The sequence below is a fragment of the Cibotium barometz genome, chromosome 12, assembly GCF_041138505.1.
Source record: "Cibotium barometz isolate CiBa-2024 chromosome 12, ASM4113850v1, whole genome shotgun sequence".
NCBI classification, from domain to species: Eukaryota; Viridiplantae; Streptophyta; class Polypodiopsida; order Cyatheales; family Cibotiaceae; genus Cibotium; species Cibotium barometz.
This window is the reverse complement of record NC_141057.1, coordinates 54,633,540-54,657,930: the sequence shown is the minus strand read 5'-3', so window position 1 is coordinate 54,657,930 and position 24,391 is coordinate 54,633,540. Positions and strand designations below refer to the sequence as shown.

Below are 24,391 nucleotides of genomic sequence, written 5' to 3'. Positions count from 1 at the left end.
GCTTCCTATAGCCATCAAGGATTGCCTCCACGATGACATTAGAGCAACAATTTACAAAATTAGTGTAGTGGTGCGTTGGATATCAAGGAAAGAGATTAGTAGAGACACATTGAAAGCAGCACGGTTAAACTTCATCGAGGCTGTTACAATGGCTAAGAAATACTTTCCAAACAAGTATTTTAACCATTCAATTGCACTTGCTAGTTCATGTGGTTGATGAAGTTGTTGTGGCTGGGGTTAGCCGATGGATGTTTTTCTTGGAGAGATTTATGAAGACACGTAAAGGATTTGTTCGTCAAAGAGCTCGTCCTAAGGTAGTATGGCAGCGGGATGGCTTGTTCAAGAATAACTTGTATATATAACTGAGTTTCTCACAGTACGTCTGATCCCGATATGCCAAGATTATGGACACAAGAAGAAGATGATCGACTAGTTGGGGAAGAGCCAGAAGGGAAAGGCCTTGTGAGAACAATGGATGTAGCATTGCATGACAAGATCAATAAATTTTGCATCTTAAACTCACATGGTATGGAGAAATGGATCGAGAGATATAACTTGGTGAAGGCTAAAAGAGACCAAGCTCGTTTGAGTTTTAGAAGGAGTCGAACAACCCGCACACTACCGTACCTAACAGAACTTGCACTTCTTTCAAACTTTCCTTCTAATAAATGGCTTGAGCAAACCATACTACATGCTAAACGCAATGGTGAATCAATAAGTGATGAGGAGGAGGAGTTTGCATATGGTTGTGATTTCCATTGTCTTTTATGTTGTGCTTTCGTGAAGTTATACAATAAAAGTGCTTATTTATTGTGCTTACAATATCATAAGTTTGGGACAATTTAGTCATGCAGGTGTCACTTTCGAGAGTAGAAGGAATAGATAAAAAGAGAACAACATTTGATTGTGGTGTGAAGGCTAATTTCATGCAAGAAAGTCATTCAAGTGCAAGTGATGGCAATACTGAAGTAGGCATGCTAGATTATTGTGGAATAATCCAAGATATTATCAAGGTTGGATTCAGAAAGTTTGATATGTTCATTTTTGATGTGAAATGGCACAAGTTGGTAACTCAAGGGGCACAAGTAACTGTACGCAAAGACAAGGGTGGATTTCTTCAAGTAGACCGCACAAAGATATGGACTGACCGAAGGGACACATTTGTGCTACCAGAGCACTGTGAGCAAGTCATCTTTGTGGAAGACCCGACATATCATAAATGGTTGTTTGTGATCCAAATAAATCCATGTGGAAAACAAATATTTGAAGAGGTGAAAATAGCAGTTGACTGTTTGCCAGATTATGCTGAGGAACTTACCACATCATGTGATGGTTGAGCACACACCACTAGCACCTATTGAACATCAAGAAGAACAAGAAGAAGACATACTAGTTGAGGAAGTAGGTGAGGCGCACACAGAATTAGGATCGGATGAAGGTGTACTCATTGAGCAAATACATCTTGAACGAGAAATAGACACTAGAGATAATCCAAAAGAAGAAGAGATTCAAGCTGAGTATGATCATCGACAGCTCTCATGCTAGAGCTAGAAGAGGATGATGACATGGAGCACTTTCTTAATTGCACCTTAGTGATAAGGAGGAGGAGCTAGCATTTTTTCTCCTTCAAAGAGCATGATGGAAGTTATACCCTCCTCTCTCCTCTCTCACTAGCCCTCTCTCTCTCCTCTCTCCCTAGCCCTCTCTCTCTCTCTCTCTCTCTCTCTCTCTCTCTCTCTCTCTCTCTCTCTCTCTCATAGACACATATGCTTGCAAAGAGGTAGAAAGAGAAGGCTAAAAAACACCCCAGGATGGGAACTAGCAAATATTATATATAAATTCAAAATTTTTTTAAAAAAATCTTGACTGTTATTTCGACGCATATTTCGACGGCGTGTTTCCACGTATATTTTGACGGGTATTTCCACACGTATTTCGATGCATATATCAACGACGCGACTAGGCGTGGAAACTAAGCGTCGAAAAACAATGATTCTCTTGTAGTGGGAGTACAGAATGGTGCCAATACAACTAAAAGCAAAGGAGTGGAATAGAGAATGATAACTACCATGGAAGACATCAAAATTTTTGAGGGACATAATCAAATCAAGGACACTAATCTAGTGCAATAAAAGCAAGCTCTATATCCACAATGTGTGTGCCACTTGTTTACTTGGGTTCTCACATAAATACAATTAGGATCCACAATGTGTGCTCTCTCCAATTGTGTACTAGTATTGACAAATACAAGTAAATTATCTCTACGTTGAAAGACATGCAAGTAATGCAACATGTTGGTCAACTTAGATACAATAGATAACTCATCAAAGGATCTATTCCAAATGCTTTTATCTTTCAACTTCAAGAGTACTATCATTTTTGAACAAGAAGAAAATGATTGTAAAACTTGTCAGACTCTTAGAGTACTAGTATCATCCAAAGAAAGTTTCCAATCAAATTGAGGAAATATTTAACATTCCATTTATGCTACAATGCATAATATATATATATATATATATATATGCTCGGGTTTTTGAATTAAAAAACACACACATACACATTACACAAAACATTTAATAAACCTAATTTACATAGTGCACTTGAAATATTTGGATCAAGTGATGTTTTTCTTCCGGTCTTGATTTTCTTTGATTTACGACAATATAGGTTGTAGCTTTTGAGCATTTCATGGTAACAGGAGGACACGAATGAGCAATTTAAAAGGGCTGACAAATGAATTGTTTATTTATTGTGGAACCCATAGGATACATTAAAGTAGGTAGCTTTATGAATCTGGACATATATAAGAGGTAATGTCCATCATAGCATGCAATAGGGAACCTGTATAGTAATGCAATAACTCAAAAGAGGTGGTGGGACACATGATAATTTAGTTCAACAATAGTAGACATGGTGGTGGATAATTAATTAATGGGGTGGTTATGAGACCATGGAGCCTAGCTCGGAGAGATCCCAAAGGAGACCATGATCTGAGGTTAAGACGCCATCAAGCGGTGAAATGTGTTGTTGATCTGGTGGCGGAATGTTGAGGCTTAGGTTGCTCGAGCTGCTCCCACTGTTGGTGTAGCTAGCAGGGCTCCATTCTGATCTGGAGCCACCCAACTGTCCCATTCCACTATTGTCTGCCTTCATATTAGTGCCCTCTTCTACTCCATCAAACGATTGCTGCTGAGTTAAATCAATATTGCAATTGCGTGCCTCTTCTTGTTGCTTCAGTAAGGCTGTGTAAAGATGATGATGCTGTGTGGACACTGTTTCATGAGAGTGTTGTGAGGCCATGCCGTTGTCGTTGTCGTCCGCCACCTTGAACATTCCCGGCTGCAAATCACCGTTTGCCGGATCCGCCCTCGGCGCCTCATTCATCAGGTTTAAGTCCGGCACTTCCTTCATCTCGTAACTAGTGCTGGAATCCAGCAGCATATCCAGCATGCAGCTGGGCATCTGATCTTGATCAAATGCATGAAACTGGGGTGACAGTGGTGACAATTGTGCCGCAAACCCGGACGTCGGTGAGGAGAGGCTAGCCCCCGCCGACTTGATTAAAGAGTAATTAGGAAAATTGCCTTGGGCAGATTGATTAAGGTTACTGCGAGCAAGGACGCCCGTAGCTGATCTTATGCCACTGACTGGGCCACACGGAGATGAACCCAAGTAATTAGAAGGCGTGCTTTTTCTCCTGAAAGCATTGAAGGAATTCGTGTTTTGATCTTCGAGATGATGCTGTTGATGACAATCAGAGTACTGTTTATCAGCCGATTTCGCAGTGATTAAGGGTGGGTGAGAGGGGATTAAGGGTGCAAAAGACAAGGGTGGGTGATAGGGGATTAAGGGTGCGAAAGACATGGAGGCGGCTGGTGATGATGAGTGATTAAGGGGGTGATTATCGGAACGTTTACGCATGAGGACGTTAAGCATGTCGTCTTTGAAGCAGCCGAGGGTGGCCTCCGCGATCTCGCTGCCTTTGGGGAGGGTCATGCTGCCGGCCAGGTCTGCAAGCAACTGTGAGATGGGCTTGTGGGTGATGGGGTCTATGCCCATCTCGCACAGCTTCTTCTTCAGCCTCGTGTTCCAATAGTTTTTCACATCGTTGTCCGTCCGGCCAGGTAGTTGGGCAGCTATGAGCGACCACCTGCACCCCCCACCATGAAAACCTCCTTGTCAAACTACCCAAACATAGTGCATATCACTATTAGCATGATATACTTAAACAAACAAACACACACACACACACACACTCTCTCTACCCCCACCTTCTCCCCCAAAAAAACAAAGGGGAAAAAGGGAGGGGGAGATCTCCCCTACCCCAATTTGTGGAAAAGGGGAGGGGGCCTAGCCCAATTTGTGGACAAGGAATCTCCCCCATCCACCTCCCTACCCCCCAAATTTCAAGGGAAGTAATGTCTATAAAGACCTTTAGGACATTTATTCTCCATCCATTTCTCATGGACGGGACGTCTCTCCAAATTCCCCTTGAGATCATGTGTAAACTCCTTTACTGTATATCAACACCACCATACCTAATGGTAGCATGATGATCTACCAACATATTAGAATGATATACTCACTATGCATAATACTACATATTTTATCATGATGATGAAACATCCCCTAAATTACATAATGCATTTATTAGCATGATCACAAAACACCACTCACCTCACTTGGATAGTCATCGAAGCATATTAGCATGATGAAAAACACCCCTTTATGATGAAATACTACATTGCGCACTTATTGTATGTAGTTGAGACTACTTGAAAAATGCAAGTAAAATAACGTTTTCTCATCATTTCACCCAAAGTAATATGGGCTCTATCACTCCAAGATCATCAATAAACCATTTCTTTAAATCAATCAACTAGCTAATACAAATTCTTTTATGTTTGCTTATAGTAGCATTTAGTTTTCTTCTTATTTTCTTTTTTTTTTTTGGGGGAGGGGGTGGTGTCTGCATGGTGGTGGAATGGTGTAAAGTTGGGATTGGTTGTAATTTAAACATGCAAAGGATATGATGGGCATAATTTTGAACTCTCAATTGCAAATAATAGGGGGTAGATAAAAGGTAGATGCATGCTATTCAATTTGTATGTAGTAGGGTTTTGGTAATTAGTAGGTTAACCTTAGGTGATAGGGCATATTTCAACAAGTGAATCCGCAAAATGACCAAGAAAGGTATGTTTAAAAGACACACAAAAAGTTTGTAGTACTAGCTTAAACAAATCCAATTTTTAAGAAAGTCAAATATAGGGGGCAATCAATACATCTCACATAGGATCTGCATTATCATTTGATTATAATGTCTAGAGATCTTCTTGTCTTAAAGAAAAGCAATGATGTACCACTATTAAAGTTGATGATACTAAGGTAGTAATGAGATCTCAGCGTTCAAACTCAATATATACCTGATTAAGTAAGCTCAAAAGGGTGCAAGGACGTTTAAGGGGAATTGAGATGCCAAAGGTGGTGCCCATTGAGAGATGAAAAATGTTACACTAGAGTCTATCAAGAGCTTGAGAGTTTCCTACACTCATAGAGGACTTCCAAGCTTTTGGTCTTTCCAAGACACTTTGTCACATACTTGATCGTAAATAATGGCAAATATGACATCCTATATAAAATGGGTATAAACCTACTTACATGTTGTGTATCACATGCATTAACTTTCAAAACATCATGGCATAACTATTTTGAACCCAATTGAAACACATTTATTCTTCTAATTGATGATCCCTTGCAACTCATGTAATGTATCATAGATATACCATCTAGGCTCCTTATAATAAAGAAGAATTGTGTGATAAAATCCCTAATTGTAGCCGTTAACGTAAAGGATATTATCCTAGCCCATGTCTCATCTCCCTCAAATCTTAAGGCTATTTTTCCAGCCTTATAAGTTGTTAATCTTATTAAGAAAAATAAAATGTTACAAGAATATGTGAAATGCAAACCAAGCCACAAAATCCAAACTTAACCTTTAAGCAAAGGGGGGATCTTGAAGTCATTAACTGGATGCTCTGTTTATGTGCATAATGAAAAAAGATAGACTTATTACAAATAATGGATTCATTTTCTTGAAAGAATGATTTTTGTTTCTTTAAAGAAATGCACAATAGTTTCTCAAGAGACGATTTGAAAGATAAGAGATAAATTATGGATCAAGATATGTTCATTAGGTGGTTAAAAAAGAGATAAATTATGGATCAAGGTATGTTCATTAGGTTGTTAAAAATGAGTGTTTCCAAATGCCAAGTCATTCTAGTTAATCTCTTTTTAATCTTAGCATGGTACAAAGAGAACTTGTGCAACATAGATCACCTTTCAATGTTTACCTTTAGGTTGGTTAAAAGTGGTGTGACAGTGTACATTGTGATTGATGTAGTGGGTCTTGACAAGAACTACCAAAATTTTGGTTAACAAACAAAGGTCTCAAGGCCTTGTAATAGTAAGAACGTAGCATGCTAATGAAGGGAATAATCCAACCATCTTCTAAAAGCAATGGCATGAACTTGTGGGCTCACTCTAAAACCTTCACTAAGTGAGACCATTTAATAAGGTGATGAGGAGCTACATATCCTTGAGTTTTTATATTTTAATTACACACCTTTTTTCAAATTGGAGCTAATAAAAATATCCTTTTTACTTCAAACTTACGACCTCTTTCACTTTTTAATCAAAAGTTCCCTCATGTGTGTAGCCTCTTTAATTACTATACTCCTATATGATGCATGGGACCCCAACTCCAAATATAATAAGAAGAATGCTCCCTTTTAAAATCATGATTTAGATGAACACACTCTATTGTTAAGTGTAAAGATTAATAATAAATGTGATATATATATATATATATATATATATATATATATATATATCTCATCAAAGGGGAACAACATGGTCAAGTTATGTTCTTGCTAATTAAAAGCATCGTTGATGGATCATGAACTAAGGAAAGTAGTGTATATGAAGTACACTTGGCTCCCTTAGACATGTAACGTGGGTCTTTGGTCTACATTAGTAAAGGTTAATGGAAGTTAAGTGAGACATAACTAGCTTCTTTCCTAAAACATATATCTTGGCCCTAGCTCCAAAAGAATAAAGGATTGAGGTTAGTTATAAATCAAGGGCCACTGATAGATCCATGGTAGGCACATAACTATTCGTTAAGGATGTGAACTTGTCAAGGTGCAGTTCATTGAGGATGTAAACTTGTCAAGGTGTAGTGTGTAAATTATGGAGTTATTTTTTCCCTCTACATGCCTAGAACCCTCCTTTATAGAGTATAACATGTCATTGAATTTAAACCCTTCATAGAGTTGGTTAATACCCCAATCTCTTGGAATTGTTATAGAAAAAGACCACGATAACAAGGCTCTAGTCAAATTCTTATTGAGAATCAAGATGAACTTCAAAAGGCTCTAGTCAAATTCTTATTGAAAAAAAGTATGTGCCTTGTTGGACAAATAGGAAGCATCCATGAACCAGAGGTTGAAGCCCGAAACTTGATCTTCCTAGGGAAAGTTGAGAAGTGAGGCTTAAAAAAGATGGAAAAAGATATCGTGAGCTCATGGAATGTGAAATTTAAGATGTGCTCTATCAACTGGTTGACAGCATCCCAAACATCTTCATGCTGCACCAAGGTGAGGATGTGATAAAACAACCAGTGTGACAAGATGGGCTTGGATTGTGCATTTTAAGTCCATGTGATGTGACTTCATGCATTCAAGAATCACTTCATGACGACACATTTGTGAAGTGCAATATTTGAGCCTTGAGGAACCATGTGATGGAAGAGTCGAGTCTTTTGGGTAGAATAGGGAAGGCAAGAGATCAAACATTAAATTTATATTTTGGGATCTGTTGTGGAGGGAGCTGACATCGTGATATACTGACGCTTCACAACCGCTCCGCTTGGTGCCTCCCTCTAGGATCTCACGTGTTTTGGCCAACCAAAACTCCCCACTCCCCACCACTAAGAAGATACAAGCAATTTGTCTTACTATTATTCCGGTATTATTGACCCCCTATCCAAAGTACATCACGCACATGTCACCCCCCCCCCTCGTCACCTCGCTCCGCTCGTGCGAATCCATGTCATCCCTTCATCACAACAAGTTTTGCCATCAAACAACAGCAACGGCCAACGTTATCTATTATCCACTTTAATTAACTCATTGCTCATCATTAACTAATTAATTAGGCCAGAGATCTGAGTATATCATTTCTTCCCTGTTGGTTGATTAATCAAAGATTAAAGCTTTGCATGCAGACATTGGGCCTTGTGCTAGAGCCTAGAAGATCAAATTCATCGGGTGATTGATCATTACCCGATATTCCTTTTGGTTAGCGTTTCCATATAATGGGCCTACATTTCGGATAATCAGGCAATAACTATTGCAGTTATAGCTTCAAGATGGGATTCACCGATTCTTAATTATGATTACTGTAGGGTGTGATTGATGATTGTGTGAAGTGCGATTAATTAGCATAGTTGAACTAGATAGGCATCGGAGAAGCGAAGTGTGGTTAACTCAATTGATGATTGTGTGAAGTGTGATTAATTAGCGTGGGTGTATTAGATAGGCATCGGAGAGGTGACGCCGGGTGTGGCCGCCGGTGGCCCTATATAATTGCGGGTCCCTAACTGCAAAGCGTACCGGACGACGTAGCCACGTGCTAGGTTAAATGCAAGACTCTTACGTTGGATTCGATAATTGACCAACTGATTATTCATGTATAAACAGGCAATTGATCTTAATGATCTCATTACCTGCTTCCGAGAGCAGCATGCAGCTTCACGATCAGCTGCTCCTCCTGCTCGCTGAATCGGCCATGCTTGAGGTCCGGCCTCAAATAATTGGTCCAGCGCAGCCGGCAGCTCTTCCCGCATCTCTGCAAGCCTGCACAAAGCGGATCAGTTGGGAGCATTATTTAAACTAACCATTGGAGATGGCTCCTAAAATTAAACTTAGTAGCTTAACCGAGACCACATGCGATATTATATCCCTGCCTATTTGTGATCAACCCTCTAACTTGCTGCATGATGGCAAGGCTAGGCTGCTATTTGTTGCAGCAACATGCATATCTGAATGAAGGATTATTGGGGGGTTGTAAGCATATGCTAGCCAAAGAATATTAGATTAATCCTATTGTTCTAAGTGACTGTAACCTTAGAACTATGAATTTGATTGGGGTATAAGGATAATGCTAGCATAATCTAACGGATTTAGTATTAATTTGTACCGGCTTTCTTGGGAAGCGTGCGCCAGCTGCCAGTGCCGTATTGGCCAATGCAAGCAAGGAGTTTGGCATCCTCCTCGGGCGTCCAAGGACCTCTCTTCACAGAGTCTTTCTCGCAGCAAGGGGCGCGACCCATCTTACTATGAGAGAGAGAGAGAGAGAGAGAGAGAGAGAGAGAAAGAGAGGAAGAAAAAAAGCAACCTAAGCTTGGGTTCTTTACACAATAAACTAAGCAAGCAAAATAGAAAAACCAGCAAGCTTTGGCTTTACTATGAAAGCAAGGGGATTTGATATAATGAGGAGGTTGAGGAGGGGGGTGGTGGTGGTGGTGGTGGTGGGTTGTTTGTTTTCTTTGGTCTTTGCAAGAGAGGCGGCTATAGGGTAGTCACGCAAAATGACATCTCTCATGCACCTCACGCACGAGCCCAAAAAGCTCTCACATTTTCACAAGAAAATGGAGCGCTTTGCATATATATAAGGTAATGCAAAGCCCCATGTAAAAATAATTAATACACACAAATAAATTGGCTATAGACTTGGCATCACTAGTAATGCTAAAGCAAAGGCCCATGTAAAAATAAATACACACAAATAAATTGGCTATAGACTTGACATCACTCACTAATAATATACCTATACCTATTAAAACAAGCATAGGGTTATCTAGGTGTTTAGAATATCACCCAACATTTTTGATAATTCTATATATTTTATGACCATATAAAGGAGGGCCATTGCACCTACTCAACATAGGTCTACTCCTCTTCCTTACTCAAGCATACCAAGCATGGCCATTTTTTGAACCTACTCAACATTGGTCTATTTCTCCTCCTTACTCCTCTTCAAAGCAAATTGAGACATAAAAGATTAGTTTTCTCTCCACATTTCCCAATATTGATTGTTTTGATCCTAAGCTTTCTAACTACAAATCAAAACATAATGCATAGACATGGGCACACACACATGTACACATTACACACACATGCATGAAAATATACACACACAAAGGCATGCATGAGTGTGCTATTTCTCATTGGATTTAGGTTATTGGTTCTCTCTTAAAGTCCCTGATCAAAAGCTTTCATACGAATTACAATTTCTTGGATTCTATTTCTATTCACACACACACACACACACACACACACACACACTCCATGCATTCACTTATGTGTGGCCATCATATTTCTTTTTCTAATTCAATCAGTTTGTTCTAATGAGCTATAGTGTTTGACCATATAATAAGAGACATAATTTTCTAAAATTTTAAAAAGATGTGATCAATGCCTCTACACATTTCTTATTAAAATTTGAATCTCTCTCTCTCTCTCTCTCTCTCTCTCTCTCTCTCTCTCTCTTTTGTCCTTTCATGTAATGCAACTCTCGTGCCTCTCATGCATGCCTCATTTGCTTCTTAGACTTTTTAAGACTGGATGCAATCTTTGACCATTATTCATGCCATGTACCTGCTCTTCTTCATAGGTCTCCATCCTAGTGCTCACACATAAAAGTCTTATTATTATATTATAAAATCAGGAAAAATCTTTTCTTTGAATTGCTACCTTCAAAAAAATGTTATACTTTCATTTTATATATTAAGCATTCCATTTTCATTTTTATTTTGTAACCTATATATATACAAGTAAGTAAAATTAGTATCGTTCCAGCTTCCTTATGAACATGGTGTATTAAAGAAAGGAAAAATAGGAACTCTCACTACAAGGGGTTGGGACCATACAAACAGAAAGTTCCTGATGGGATTACGAGCACAACGTAAAGCACATCAGTACATCTGTCTGAAAATAAAAGAATACTAGAAAATTGCATGCAATGCTATGGACGTCGATAATATAGCAAGAAAATTGGTACTAAAGATCGGATCCGAGCACTATGACCATGCTTTAGAGCTATGCTATCATGCTTTCAAAAGTATGCAAAATTGTAGCCACTATCATGATCTCGGGGGGTTCAGTATATGTAAACTCTATATATCACGTGCGTTCAAGGCTTAATTTAAAAACCCCTTTTCTATAAATTTTTCATGAATAAAACACCCTTTTTCTATTCAATCTATAAATACCCCCTTTAAATGGTACCCTTCTGTATGTAAAAAATGTGTAAAAAATGGATTTAAAAAACCCCTTCTGTTGAACCCACATGCTACGCTTACATATTTATGAGCGGCCCCCGAGATTGTGATATACATAGCTTATTTACAATTTTATCTGCACAGTTAGTCATTTGTAATCAATTTTCCACGTCTTTCCAAATATATTTTAATCCATTTTTCATGTCTTTCCAAACCTGTTTGATCGAGGCCATGCACCCACAATCATTGTACCATGCTGTCATGAACCATAGAGTTTGGTTTCCACATATACATAGGGGCCCATGGGCAAAAGGAGATAGTGACTATAAATAGGGCTTGGGGTACTTTGGTAGGGCCTTTTGACACTTTTACTAACTTTGGTCATCTTGTACCTTTGGGCTCCATCTATGGAGATATGGCCTTCCATGGTCATCCTCTTGGTGAGAGGTTAAACACACTTAGGCTATTTGTGCATCTTCTCTTGCTACATGCACTTATAGATTTTCTCTCTCTTTTGTATATTCATGTGACGAGCCATTTGATCACTAATCTCATGATTAATGGATGCTAGATTCTTGCTTTGATGTGTTTGATTCCATATTTTGCTCTAGATCCATTTCATTTGGTATCAGAGCCTTGATTTTGATCCATTTTCAAGGTTTTAGGCATGAGATTAGTCATTTTCTTGATAATTTTCTGAATTTTCTCTTGATTTCTTGGAGTTTTGGCTTAATCTTGCTTAATTTTTGCTTAATCTTTGGAGATTAGTGGAGAGAAAGCATCATTTCATGTGATTTCATGGAGATTTAGCTCATTTGGACCTAATTTGGACATCTTGGACCAAATTTTTGAGGCAGGGTACAAAAATTAGAAAAAATTTGAATTAATCATCTTCTAATCTCTCTATTAATCACGTTTATCTTTTGTGCTTCTTTTCCAAGCTTTCCATAGCCATTACTTCTCATCTTTCCCCCGTTTTGCTCCCATTTGCTAGGGCTTTTGTTGATCTTGAGGAGAGGAACACATAGAGTACCAATTTACATGCAAATTTCTGAAATTTTCTGAAATTTTTTTCCCTTTTCCTTCCCTTTGCTCCAAACCCTAATCTCTCTCACATAGCTTACCATTATCCATCCCGACTCACTCTAAATGGCTACAAGTGTATGCTATGGCTATTGAGAGCTAACATTGGAGTTGATTTTTGTGCTTTTCTACTCATGAGGATGGGCGTAGCTGCGTTTTTTTCCCACGCTTTCTCACGGCCAATATTCATAAGAAATGGCTCCATTCCATGCCATTCCATACCATTTAGTTGTTAGCTAAGATGTTTGGCATCTTTTTGGTGGATTTTGGAGAGTTTTTCATGGCTATTGGAGAGGGAGAAGTGGAGGTATGAGCAGCCCACAGAAATTGCAAAAATCTTCAAGATTTGGTTCCATTGGAAGCTCTATCAAGCAACAATCCAACCATTGAAGCTTTTGGAATACTATTGGTGAGTTGCTATGGCTATTTTCTCAAGCATTGGTGATTAATCTTCATGCTACGGACAAATTGGGGTTATTCATGAAAGGAAACCCTAATTTACAGCATTTTAACATTCCTACATAACTCATGATCCATTGAAAAGTGATTACATGCTCTTATTGCTCACATCTTATTGCTCACATCTTTCTTTAATCACACCCATTTGGATGTCATGTGGCCATTTGGGAGACAAATGCAAGATTCTTTGATGAATCCATGCATAAATGGATGAAGGAATGCGCATGCTTGGATGCATTGATTGAGCCACATGCATGGGGTGGATGTTGGGTAATAATGAGAAGGTTTTTTGCTATGGACATGATGCTTTTATGCATTGATATGATGCTATTGAGCATTGGAAGAGCTTGATGTGTGATTGGAATCAATTGGTAATGCTACATTCAAATGCAAGTTGATGCCCTTGAATGCTATTTGATGCCAATTACTCATAAGCAATGCTTATGGAAGTGATACAAATTGGATGTTGATATCATTGGTATATGGTATTACCTCACTTGTTGATTGATGTTGGATCTTTGGATGAATGGTGGACATTTGGAGCTATGTGGATAAGCATGAGTTCATGCATAATGGTTTATGAGTATATTGTAATGGGCATGAGTCATGCCACATCCTTGTAAGTGATCCACCTCATTTTCAAATTCAAGCTATATGCACCTCACAATTGTTTCCACTCACTTCAATTTCTAGAAACTAGTATGTTGTGAGGTACCTTGGGCATTGGAGAAGAGGCCCCGGGAAGAGCATGGCTTGAATCCACCGTGTCGTGAGTGCCTTGGTAAAGCGGTACGGTGGAGGATTAGGTTTGGAGGTGAAGACTTGGCCTCAACCCGTGCCTTGGTTCGAACTAGGTACAGGGGTGAGAAGAGCTTGGCCGGGAGATCGGCAAGCTTCAACGCGCTACACTGATGATCCTCTTAGTTTATGTACATGGCAATGGCACCTTGATATGGACATCTCATGGGAATTGCAAGGAATTTGTATGCCTTTTGGTGATGCAAGTTGAGGCACATGCTATGTAATGGATGGGAATTGATAAGAGGATCATGGATTTTTGCATTGTTATTTGAGAAAATTTGAGACCTAGCTCCTAAAACAAAGGAGACTATGTCAAAATTTTCTCAAATTTTCTGGTTATACATGGACAATTGAAGCTTGTGGAGCATAATTTGCAGACCTTGGGATGCCAATGAGGTGCAGAAGGTGTTGACATTGGTTTGGGAGCAAACAAGGATGAATTGGGCACAAAAAGGGTTACTTTGGTAAGAATCTGCAGATTCACAAAAACCCTAATTCAGTCCCAACCCTTTTAGACTAACTTAAAAGGGACCATATGAGCTCTTAGTGCTTCTTTAGAGCTACCCAACGAGCCCTTAACCTCCGCATTTTGATATCTCTTTAGGGTAAAATTTAGGGTTTTTGTAGAAACAATAAACCCTAATTCAGTCACAAGGGTTTGAAGATCTTCTAGATCCAATTACATAAGCTTGTAGTACTCATCGAGGGCTTCGATTTGAGCTAAAAAGTTTTGCATTTAGATATCTCTAGCTCAAGTTATACCCAAAATACCGTTTCAGCTTATAACCCTATAGACCCTAAAACAGAGAATAGTAGCACACCTCATCTCTTACAAGTCTTTGCATAGTGGTCTAGTACACTTCATTAGCTCTCCAACAAGCTTTAAATCACTTCAATCGGACATCCCTACCTCAATTTAGAGCCAAATTTTTGAAACTGAGAGTTTCCATGGGGTCGAAACCAAAAGGGCGACCGAGGCGCAACACTTTGGCTTCCGACGAGGTAGAGGGTGAAGAGGCAATGATGGAACAAGGAATTTTGGATACTCTGGAGGATACTCTTGGGCACACTTCAAGAGAAGGGGATACTTTTGGGTATACTTCAAGAGAAGGGAATGAGGAGTTGAATGTCGGAAGTGCCCATAAGCACACCCCACAATCTTCACATACCATCCCCATCGATTCAATCATGCAAATGCTGATGGAAATGAATGCCAAGATGGACACAATGGCTACAAGGGTGGAAGTCAATGGTAGGCTTGACACTATGGCTACAAGGATGGAAGTTTTGGAAGAGAGGGTCGCTCGGCCAATGAGCCAACCTTCCTATGATAGTGGTCATGGTGCTTTACATGAAGGCAAGCAATTTGGGACAGCTTTTGAAGGCCATAGGGAAGGCAAGCTACCTATGGTACAAGAGGTTTCTCCCAAGGTAACACATGAGCATTCCACCAAGAATGTCACTTTTGGATTCATGGCGGATGCTAGGAAGCCTTCTATGCGGGAGATGAAGCCTACTACATTCCAAGCGGGTTCTCGATTGGATGGAAAGCAACATGCACCTACATTCAGACATGAGGAGTCAAATTTTGGGGATCCGAGGAGAGTACCTTTGCATCCCAAAGCAAATCAGTCCTCCATGCTTGAAGAGGAGGTGTATGATATGGATGATGTGGTTGAGCTTGATTGGGAATATATGTCATTCATTGAGAGACAAAGAGAAGCTCATGATAGATGGATGGAAATGCCAAATTTTCTCAAGAGGGAGTACAAGGATTTTGCACAATTCCTTGGATCTTTTGTGCAAATGCAAAAGCACAAGCCCTCGCACCATCATGAGAATGCATCGTCAACCGTGTCAAAGGATGTAAAGGATAAGATTTCACTCTCTAAGTTCAAGGGTGATGGTTCAGCCCCACATGAGTTGGAAGAATGGATGAATAAGTTGGATACATACTTTCAGCTCTATCCGAAGAGTGAAAGGGACAAAGTGCATTTTGCATCCTTGCATTTGGAAGACTATGCACATCAATGGTGGAGACATATGCTTAAGGAAGGAGTTATGCCACATACTTGGAAAGAACTCAAGCATGAAATGAATATGACATTTGTGTCGCCTTTGGTTCTTGACCGATACCATGAAGAATGGTATGAACTCACACAAAAGGGCATGTCGGTTAGGGAGTACATCAAGAGGTTCATGAAGCTCTCTATGTTTGTGGATGGACTCAATGAAGGCATGCGATTGAAGAAGTTTGTGCATGGTCTAGATTCATACATCAAAGCGGATGTCTCGGCACAAAAGACCAAGCACTATCAAAGAGGCTATGAGGTTGGCGGAGTTATATGAGCCAAAGTATAAGAGGGTTCAACCCAATGTACCTTTTCATAAGCCATTTCACACTTCTTCAAATGTGGGGAAAAGTCTACCTTCTTCTACATCCACTTACACTCCCAAATTCCATACATCTTTTGGAAGTGGACAGTCCACAAGTGGAGTTCATAATGATGCTAAGAATAGCAATGAGTTTGTCAAGGAGCCTCCTCAACCATTCAAGAAGACTCAACGGATGGATGATCCTAAGATTGAGGAATTGAGGAGCAAAGGCCTATGTTTTAAATGCAAAGAGAAGTGGTCACCCGGGCACATTTGCAAATCAAAGAAAGTGGTGGCTACTATTGCGGATTACGATTCCAAGTCATGATGTGGAAGAGTTTGAAGATTGCAGCGAGGAGACACATGAAGAAGACTTGGAAGGTCATTCTTTTGTCAAAGAAGAGGATTAGTTTCCTTTCGACCCCGGTGGTGGAAGGGATCATGCATGCATTTTGAGGGATACAAGAGGAGTATCTTATCAATGAGAGTGTTGCTCATGTTTACAGAAAATTACAGCAAGGAGATGGTAAAGAATTTCCTCATTATAAGCTTCGGAATGGTCTACTATGGCACAAGGATAAGGTGTATTTGGTTCCAACCTCATCCTACATTTCCAAGGTGCTTCATGAGATGCATTCCTCACTGCTTTCGGGTCATCTCACATTGCCAAGCAATTTATGGAGCATGTATTCAAGATACATGGTTTGCCACTCAATATAGTTGTGATAGAGATACCAAGTTCATGGGCACTTTTTGGAGGACATTGTATGAGAACTTGGGGACTCAAATCACTCCTTCTACAGCTTATCACCCTCAAACGGATGGGGGCAAACGGAGTGCACAAACAAGTGGCTCGAAGTGTACTTGAGGCACTATTGTCATGACATGCAAGCATCATGGGATGAATGGCTCTACCTTGCTGAATTTTGTCATAATTCAAGCAAGCATTTGAGTATTGGGATGTCACCTTTTGAGGCTCTTTATGGGTATCAAGTGCATGTGCCATCTATTGCCTTCCATGAGGATAAAATGGTTAATCCTTTAGCCAAGGAAGAGTTGGAAAGGATGAGACAGCTTCTTCAATTATGCAAGGATAATATGAAGAAGGCACAAGAAGTCATGAAGGCAAATGCGGATGAGCATAGACACAAAATGGAGTTCAAGGAAGGTGATTATGTGTTGCTCAAGCTTCCTAAGAGCCATCACAATATTCTCAAAGAGTCTTCCAATTCCAAGTTGGCACATAGATACTATGGACCATATTTGGTAGTCAAGAAAGTGGGTGACTTGGCTTATAAGCTTGACCTATCTCCTTCTACTACAAGGATTCATAATGTGTTTCATGTATCCAACCTTAAGAGGTTTGTGGGCTCTCTTCCTCAAAAGATTGAAGAGTTACCACCGATGGATGAAGAAGGAGAGATTATCTATGAGCCGGAGAGGATTGTGGACAAGAGGACAAGGGTTTTGAGGAACCGGAACATTGATGAATTCCTTGTGAAATGGAAGCGCCCATAGATGAGGCTACTTGGCAATCAATGGAATATGTTCAATAACATGGTTTACTTGATGGAAGTATTCCTTGATCAAGTGGCATGATTATTATGTGAAGAACGGGCATATCGTGAGGTTTTATATGTGCTGTAATTTCTGGACAGCTTTGGTTGGATCTATTGTTGGGGTTACCAATCTACTCCAACACACTCGGAAGATCATTTGGTTTGATGACACATATGTGGGACCTTTTTGGGTGTGGCTACGCATCATTTGCAGCTCATTTTTATGGAGGTTTCATGAAGAATTTCAAGGGAAGCTTCATCGACAACATGGCTGCCATAACAGTCCTACATGCTATTTTTGGAGAAGGAGTTTGTCGGCTTCACTACATTTGGTCTCCCTATTCCAAATGTATTCGAGGCGCATTTTTGAAGACCTCTCTACTTCCCATGGGTTTACATTGAGATTGCGATTCAATTGTAAATATCTTGTATGATTTTGAGGACAAAATCTTTGGGAAGGGATGGTTTGTCATGAACCATAGAGTTTGGTTTCCACATGTACATAGGGGCCCATGGGCAAAAGGAGAGAGTGACTATAAATAGGGCTTAGGGTACTTTGGTAGGGCCTTTTGACACTTTTACTAACTTTGGTCATCTTGTACCTTTGGGCTCCATCTATGGAGATATGGCCTTCCATGGTCATCCTCTTGGTGAGAGGTTAAACACACTTAGGCTATTTGTGCATCTTCTCTTGCTACATGCACTTATAGATTTTCTCTCTCTTTTGTATATTCATGTGATGAGCCATTTGATCACTAATCTCATGATGATTAATGGATTCTAGATTCTTGCTTTGATGTGTTTGATTCCATATTTTGCTCTAGATCCATTTCACATGCTAGAAAAGCAAGTTAGAGATTAACACTACTGATAAAGCTAATTATAAAAATGAAGAATAATGACAAGGTAAAAGGTTTAGCTCAAAAGCTCATATATTTGATGCATTAGATAGAGTGCCTTTTTATAGGCTTGAGTACATCTCCATTAGCCATTAAACATGGCCCATAAGCCTAGTTAAACATCCCCTAATATTTTTTAGATTTGACCACCATCTCCCTTGAAGTGAGCACCCATTTGGCATCCTTTCCCACTTCTTTTAGGTGCCTACTTTTAGCCTCCACATGGGCTAGCCATTCTAGATTTTGTTCATCTTTGGGCTCCTTTTGACCCTTTGAACCATAGTCTATGACTTATGCAACTCTTACAAATGTTTGAGGGTCACATACCACTCCCCCTTGCTCCAAACATTTACTCTACATCACTTGCTATTTCAATACTCTTCTAGATCTGCTGGTAGTGAAGAAGTAATAAAAGTTTCCTCATCATGCTCACACATTTTTATAGCTATGCTTATTCACATGACATAAGTTTAAGCTCTTTGAATGTGTTGTATCAAACCCTAATTCATTGATAGGTGTCTTGGTCACATCAATATGTAAGAATGGTTCTTTAGGTTCACCTTGAATGTGTTGTATCAAACCCTAATTCATTGATAGGTGTCTTGGTCACATCAATATGTAAGAATGGTTCTTTAGGTTCACCTTGAAGCAAAGCAAAATGATTGGTTTCCAACATGCTAAGATGTTGATTCTAATCCAATTTTATACACTCTAATCAAATCTAGATGAAAATCTCAAGTTGGTATCAAAGACATCCATCATCCCTTGAGTAGAAAAATGATGAGTTTTCTTAATTAGCTTTCAAGAAAAATTTCTCCTCTTTTTCCAAGCTCCAAAATCATCGAGAACCAAGTGTTTTTAGTTCATTATCAAATTGGAGTTGTTACAACAACTCGAAGGACTACAAATTATCAAAGGAGAGTAACATTGATTAAATCAAAGGCTTCAAAAGTGTCCAGTAGTAGGTGACAAAATTCCAACCAAGAAGGGATAATTTTATCATTTTTCTCATAATTCTCTCAAGTTTTTGGCTCATGAACTCAACACATATGCTATAGACCTCGGATGTACTCGGATGTATACATGGATATATTAAGCAACAAACAACAATCACCGAAGCTTTAATTATCAAATCATTCTATGTTTTGTTAGCAAAAAATTGCCTATGTTAACATGATAGTTAGTGCTAATTACAGTCAATTTTCAGAGCCATTGGGAGTTCTACTCTACCATTGGGGTGTTGCTAAACACTATCATCAAAACCAATTTTCCCCTTGGTTTTACACTCCCAAAATTTTGGTTTTAGAGTTTTTGAATTTGGAAAGTGTTAATCACATTAAATGCATATCTTCACTATTGTAAGGGACTAGACACTACCTTTGGCTAACACCATTGCAAAGACCTTCCCATCCCCATAAGAAAACCATGTCAAATCCACTCATAGTAGATATATTTAATGGTGAAGGTTTCCATACATGGAAAGTAAAACTTAAGTTTGTTCTCATGAAAGATCAGCTTTAGTGTTGGATATTTCGAAGTTAGTATGGAGTCTAGTCAAGTGTCTTTAGTGGTGTGAACACCCTCTTAGTTAGAGTTAAAAGATAAGGTTTGGTGCTTATAAAAGGGTACTGTACTATGTGGTTCATTCATCTCATTCATAATATATTCACCTTGTGTTGTGCCCAATTCGCTCTCTTTTGTGTGCTCAAGCTTCCTCCTCTCTCTTCTTCACACTTTACAACCATGGAGAGATTTTATCCTCCATAGTTCCATGCTTGATCATCTCGTGATTTACTAACATGGTATCAAAGCCATAATTCTCAGTGCTTAATCTTTGACTCCAAGTATGATTAGCTTCATCTTATCACATACCCTAATCACGAAGGTGGTTTTTTGGCCTTGCCCATTGGTTGGTTATCTTCATATCACTTGCAAGCTCCTCTCTTCTTATTTCTCGTGAAAAATGGCCACTAAAAACTCTTTGCTAGGCCCAAGAAGAAAGGTTGCATGGAGAATGAGGATGCTCTCTTCAGTCAACCATCCTGGACCCAATACAATGGCTCTCAGGCACTACCTCCACAGGGCTTCTCTTTCTACAGGGGTTCTCCCTCCCAAGCGCTATGGTCTCCTTATCTAGGTGTGGTTGTTTGGTCCTTTTACCCTTCTCTTTGTGCTCCATTCCTTTTCCCATGCACTGATCATTGGGCAAGTCCCCATCAGTCTCACTCCACCCAACATTGACAATATTTGAGTAGGCAGAATCCACCATCACACCTTCTTCCTTTATAGTGTCCCACTTCTTACGAATTGATTCAATTTGTGATTGATAGGACAACCCTTTTATTTCTTTCAATAAGTTTTTCTCAAGATTTATTATCTCTTTCTCGCATTCCCTAACATATTGGTCTACCCTTAGCATGGAACTTGAAGATTGGGACTGCAAGGGGAAGGGCACTTCTATCTAGGGGTTGGGCAGGTTTATCTGTTTTCTCTGATTTCTGCTACTCGTTCCGCAAAGAATTGTCACGTAATCTCTTTTTCATCATTTTTGCCATTTAGGTCATCTCCTTCTCTACCCATAAGCATTGGAGCATCCATTTCTCTCCCCACACCTAACAATTGCTCAAGCCATTTCTTGGAGGCTATTCCCAACTCATAGGCAAAGGTTCTCATCACTTCAATTCAACCGAATCGCACATATTTTCACTGACAAGAAGCGATTAGCAAAACATAACTATTTTGGGAAAAATCAAAGTAGCGCTTCAACACAACCAAATTGACACAATCCCAGTTGGCTCTATGGGTTTTCAAGCATTGCAAACATGGCTGGATGGTCAAATTTGTGAAAAAAATACACTTAGCAACCGACACAACCTTGTGCTCACAAAGAATCTTTTTGGCAAAGGCAAGACTAATGCATGATTATAAATAATAATCTTATGTTTATGGGCTTCAAACATAACTAGACTTAGTGCTACAAGTGCCATTTGAAGCTTTCTTGAAGAAAAGATATGGAAGGCTCTCAATCAAAAGATATGGAAGGCTCTCAATCAAAAGCTACAAGTTGCCTCTTCTTCTGTACTACAAATAGTTTTTTAACTCTACTAATCAATGATTAATCAACATTACTACTAACCATTTTGGACCATTAAGGGTTCAACCCTACCATTGGGGACTTGCTACAGCTTGCCAAAGGTTCATATTGAAAAAGCCACTTGATTTTCCCCTCCGATGGTGCTCTTCAAATCAAGGAATTTTTCGCTCAATAAATAGAAAATTGCTTTCACTAATATGTTGATTTAGTGCTAATCATCTGAGATTTTTAGGGCCATTAATGGTTTATATCTCTCATTCAAGTGTTGCTAAACCTGTATAAAGCATTAAATCATATCTTTCCCTTGATTTGAGTGATCAATTTGTTAATCCAAAATTGAGTATAGATCTGTATTAGCATTTGTTGCGTGACGTTGTTGCGTGACGAGTGGTGATCAATGCAAGGATGCAACACAAAGATGCAAGCAGGAAAACAAGAGACTTGACATTCTTATTTAGGGCTCTTGTAAGGAGTTCCAAGTTGTAGATGAGTGTGGGAGTGGGCTTAAGAATAATCCCACATGGGAAGTTTTGGGAGTTTTAGGAGTTTTAGTATAAAAAGTGGCTCATTTGAGAGCTTAGGGACACATTGGGCTACACTCATGTTTGAGCTCTCTTAAGATTAGCTCTCCCTCTTGTTCATAGAGGTGCAAGCTCTTCTCTCTCCCCATCTACATTATTGTATGAGCAATGCTCTTTTTTAATTCAATGCAATGAGATGATGTTTGTCTCTCTTCTCATGTCTATTCTCTAGTGTGCATGTTTCTTTGTTGATGCTTGTGGATTCTCTATTAGGCTTTGTGTGGTAGTGGATTCAAGCTTAAGCTTCTCCATAGCTTGTAGCTTATCCATGGGCAAGGCATTGCTTGAGTAGTGATTGAGAGTGCCTGTTTATTTCAAGTTCCATTAAGCTTCAAGGTTTGTATGCATGCTAGGGAAGTAAGTGCTTTGAGAATGAAGTATGCTTTGAGCTTGTGTATGCATTAGCTTAGCTTTCTTCTTGTATTGGATGCATGAATGAGTGGGATGATAAGTGAATGAGCAATGGCAAGATTGAGCTTGTGTGTGTTAAGTCTATGTCAAGGTAGTGGTGTTCATAGCATTCTCTCCATTTGTGGATAAGCTTTTGTGCACCGGTACGGGTTGAATCCCTAGCTCCGAAAGGGATGCAAATCCCATTGGATTGAGCTACACACGGATCATACTACTCATGCTACAAGTGAGAGAGTCCTCCGTTGGTGCTGCTGCTGCCGGGGAGAAGACTCAAAACCGGTTGAGAAGCTTGCATTACTACCACTAATTCTTTTTGTTTTTAGGTTTAGGGTTAGCACGAGTGTGGAATCTCAAAGCTAGTGATTAGAAGAGAAAAAGAGGAGGAGAGGCCGGATAAGGCCGCATGGGTTTTCTTTTTTTTTTTTGCTTTTAGCACGACAAACCTTCAAAATTTGAAATTTGGAAGAGGTCCCAAAAGTTTTAATTGGAAACAGATGGGCGTTGTTTGATGAATCAGGAAATTATGGAGTAATCATTAATGTACCTCTTTTTATATCCTAAATCAGTTGTACGCAATCCTCAGGCTTCCGGGCCTGAACCGATTGCTGCAAGCTCTACACATACTTCTGGACATTTTTGCTCTTGCTTTTGTTCTTCAGTTCAAATGCTCGAGGTCCAAGACATTGCAGAGTGGGCGCCTGGCTGTGAAGGTGGTCGAAAATAAAGGCGAAGAGGCCGGGCGAAGGTTGCGGCTGCAGGTGTGAAGGGCCAAAAGAGAAGCGAGTGGGTTGTGTAGGTGAGGTGGCCGCTGAAGGGCCGAGTGGAGGCTGGCTGACTAGCCGCAAGTAAGCAAGGCCGGTGGTGGTGAAGGAGGCGGGAAGGAGACAAGTAAGAGCGGCCGGTGCGAAGGTTGTGGCGGCGTTGGTGAAGTGGCCGAAAGAGAAGCTGACTGGCCGCAAGAAGGTTGTGGCGGCGGCTGCAGCAGCTGGCGAAGGCTGAAGAGAAAGTGAAGAGCGAAGAGGCTGGCGAGGCTTGAGACAGTAGACGAAGAAGCAGAGGCCCGGTACGAAGGTGCAAAGCTGGCGGCTGCAGCTAAGGCGACAAAAGCGAAGGCGGTGGTGAAGAAGCGAAGCAGAGGTGGCCGGCTGCATCTGAGGAGGCCGGCGGAGGTAAACGCAGGAGACGAGGACGGAGTCGGTGACTGTAGCAGCTATGAGGGGCCAGAAGGCAAGCAGCCACAGCAGCTGCGAAGAAGGCCAGAAGGCGAGAAGGGCGATGGCGAAGCTAAGAAAGTGGAGGTGGCTGGAAGCGAAGGTTGTGGCAGCTGCTGGGCGTCTACTGAGCTTGTCGACGACGAAGGAAGAGGGGGAGCTGGCGAAGCTGACTGGTTGCGAAAGCTGGCGAAAGCTGTGCACTGCAGAGAACGCATGGGTGTGAAGAAGACAAGCTACCGGCGAATCCGCAGTAGAGAGAGCGTGTGGCTGTGAAGATGATAAGGACCGGCCCAAAAAGGTAAGTGTTCTATTTTTTAAAAAATTTTTATTTTTTTTAAATTTTTATTTTTTTGTTGTGTTAGTCTTTAGTTTTTTTTTTAATCTATAATTTCTGCATACTACATAATTTTCAATTTTTTTTTGCTTTTTAAAAAAATAAAAATAAATAAATAAATAAAAATAAAAAGAAAAAATAAAAAAATAATTAAAAAAATAAAAATAAAAAAAGAAAAAAAATTTATAAATTATGTGTTTCATTTTGAGTCCACATTTTTTGCATATTTTGTATTTTTT

General features: G+C 39.8%; 1 protein-coding gene across 1 annotated transcript; it reads right to left on the bottom strand.

Annotated features, from left to right (window-relative positions):
• Nucleotides 1-2,731: 2,731 nt before the first annotated feature.
• On the bottom strand, nucleotides 2,732-9,414 carry LOC147633596 (uncharacterized). The gene is made up of 3 exons (XM_086805872.1): nucleotides 9,259-9,414; nucleotides 8,786-8,915; nucleotides 2,732-4,150 (listed from the first exon to the last, which is right to left on the bottom strand). Exons 1-3 carry the CDS (start codon nucleotides 9,389-9,391, stop codon nucleotides 2,941-2,943), a joined length of 1,473 nt encoding a protein of 490 aa, XP_086661998.1. The 5' UTR covers nucleotides 9,392-9,414; the 3' UTR covers nucleotides 2,732-2,940.
• Between the last annotated feature and the right edge of the window lie 14,977 nt (nucleotides 9,415-24,391).

Coding starts and splice junctions, on each gene's coding strand:
- LOC147633596 (XM_086805872.1), bottom strand. CDS start 9,391: ATGGGTCGCGCCCCTTGCTGCGAGAAAGACTCTGTGAAGAGAGGTCCT. Junction 8,916..9,258: donor CACGCTTCCCAAGAAAGCCG/GTACAAATTAAT, acceptor CGCTTTGTGCAG/GCTTGCAGAGATGCGGGAAG. Junction 4,151..8,785: donor CATGCTGCTCTCGGAAGCAG/GTAATGAGATCA, acceptor TGGGGGGTGCAG/GTGGTCGCTCATAGCTGCCC.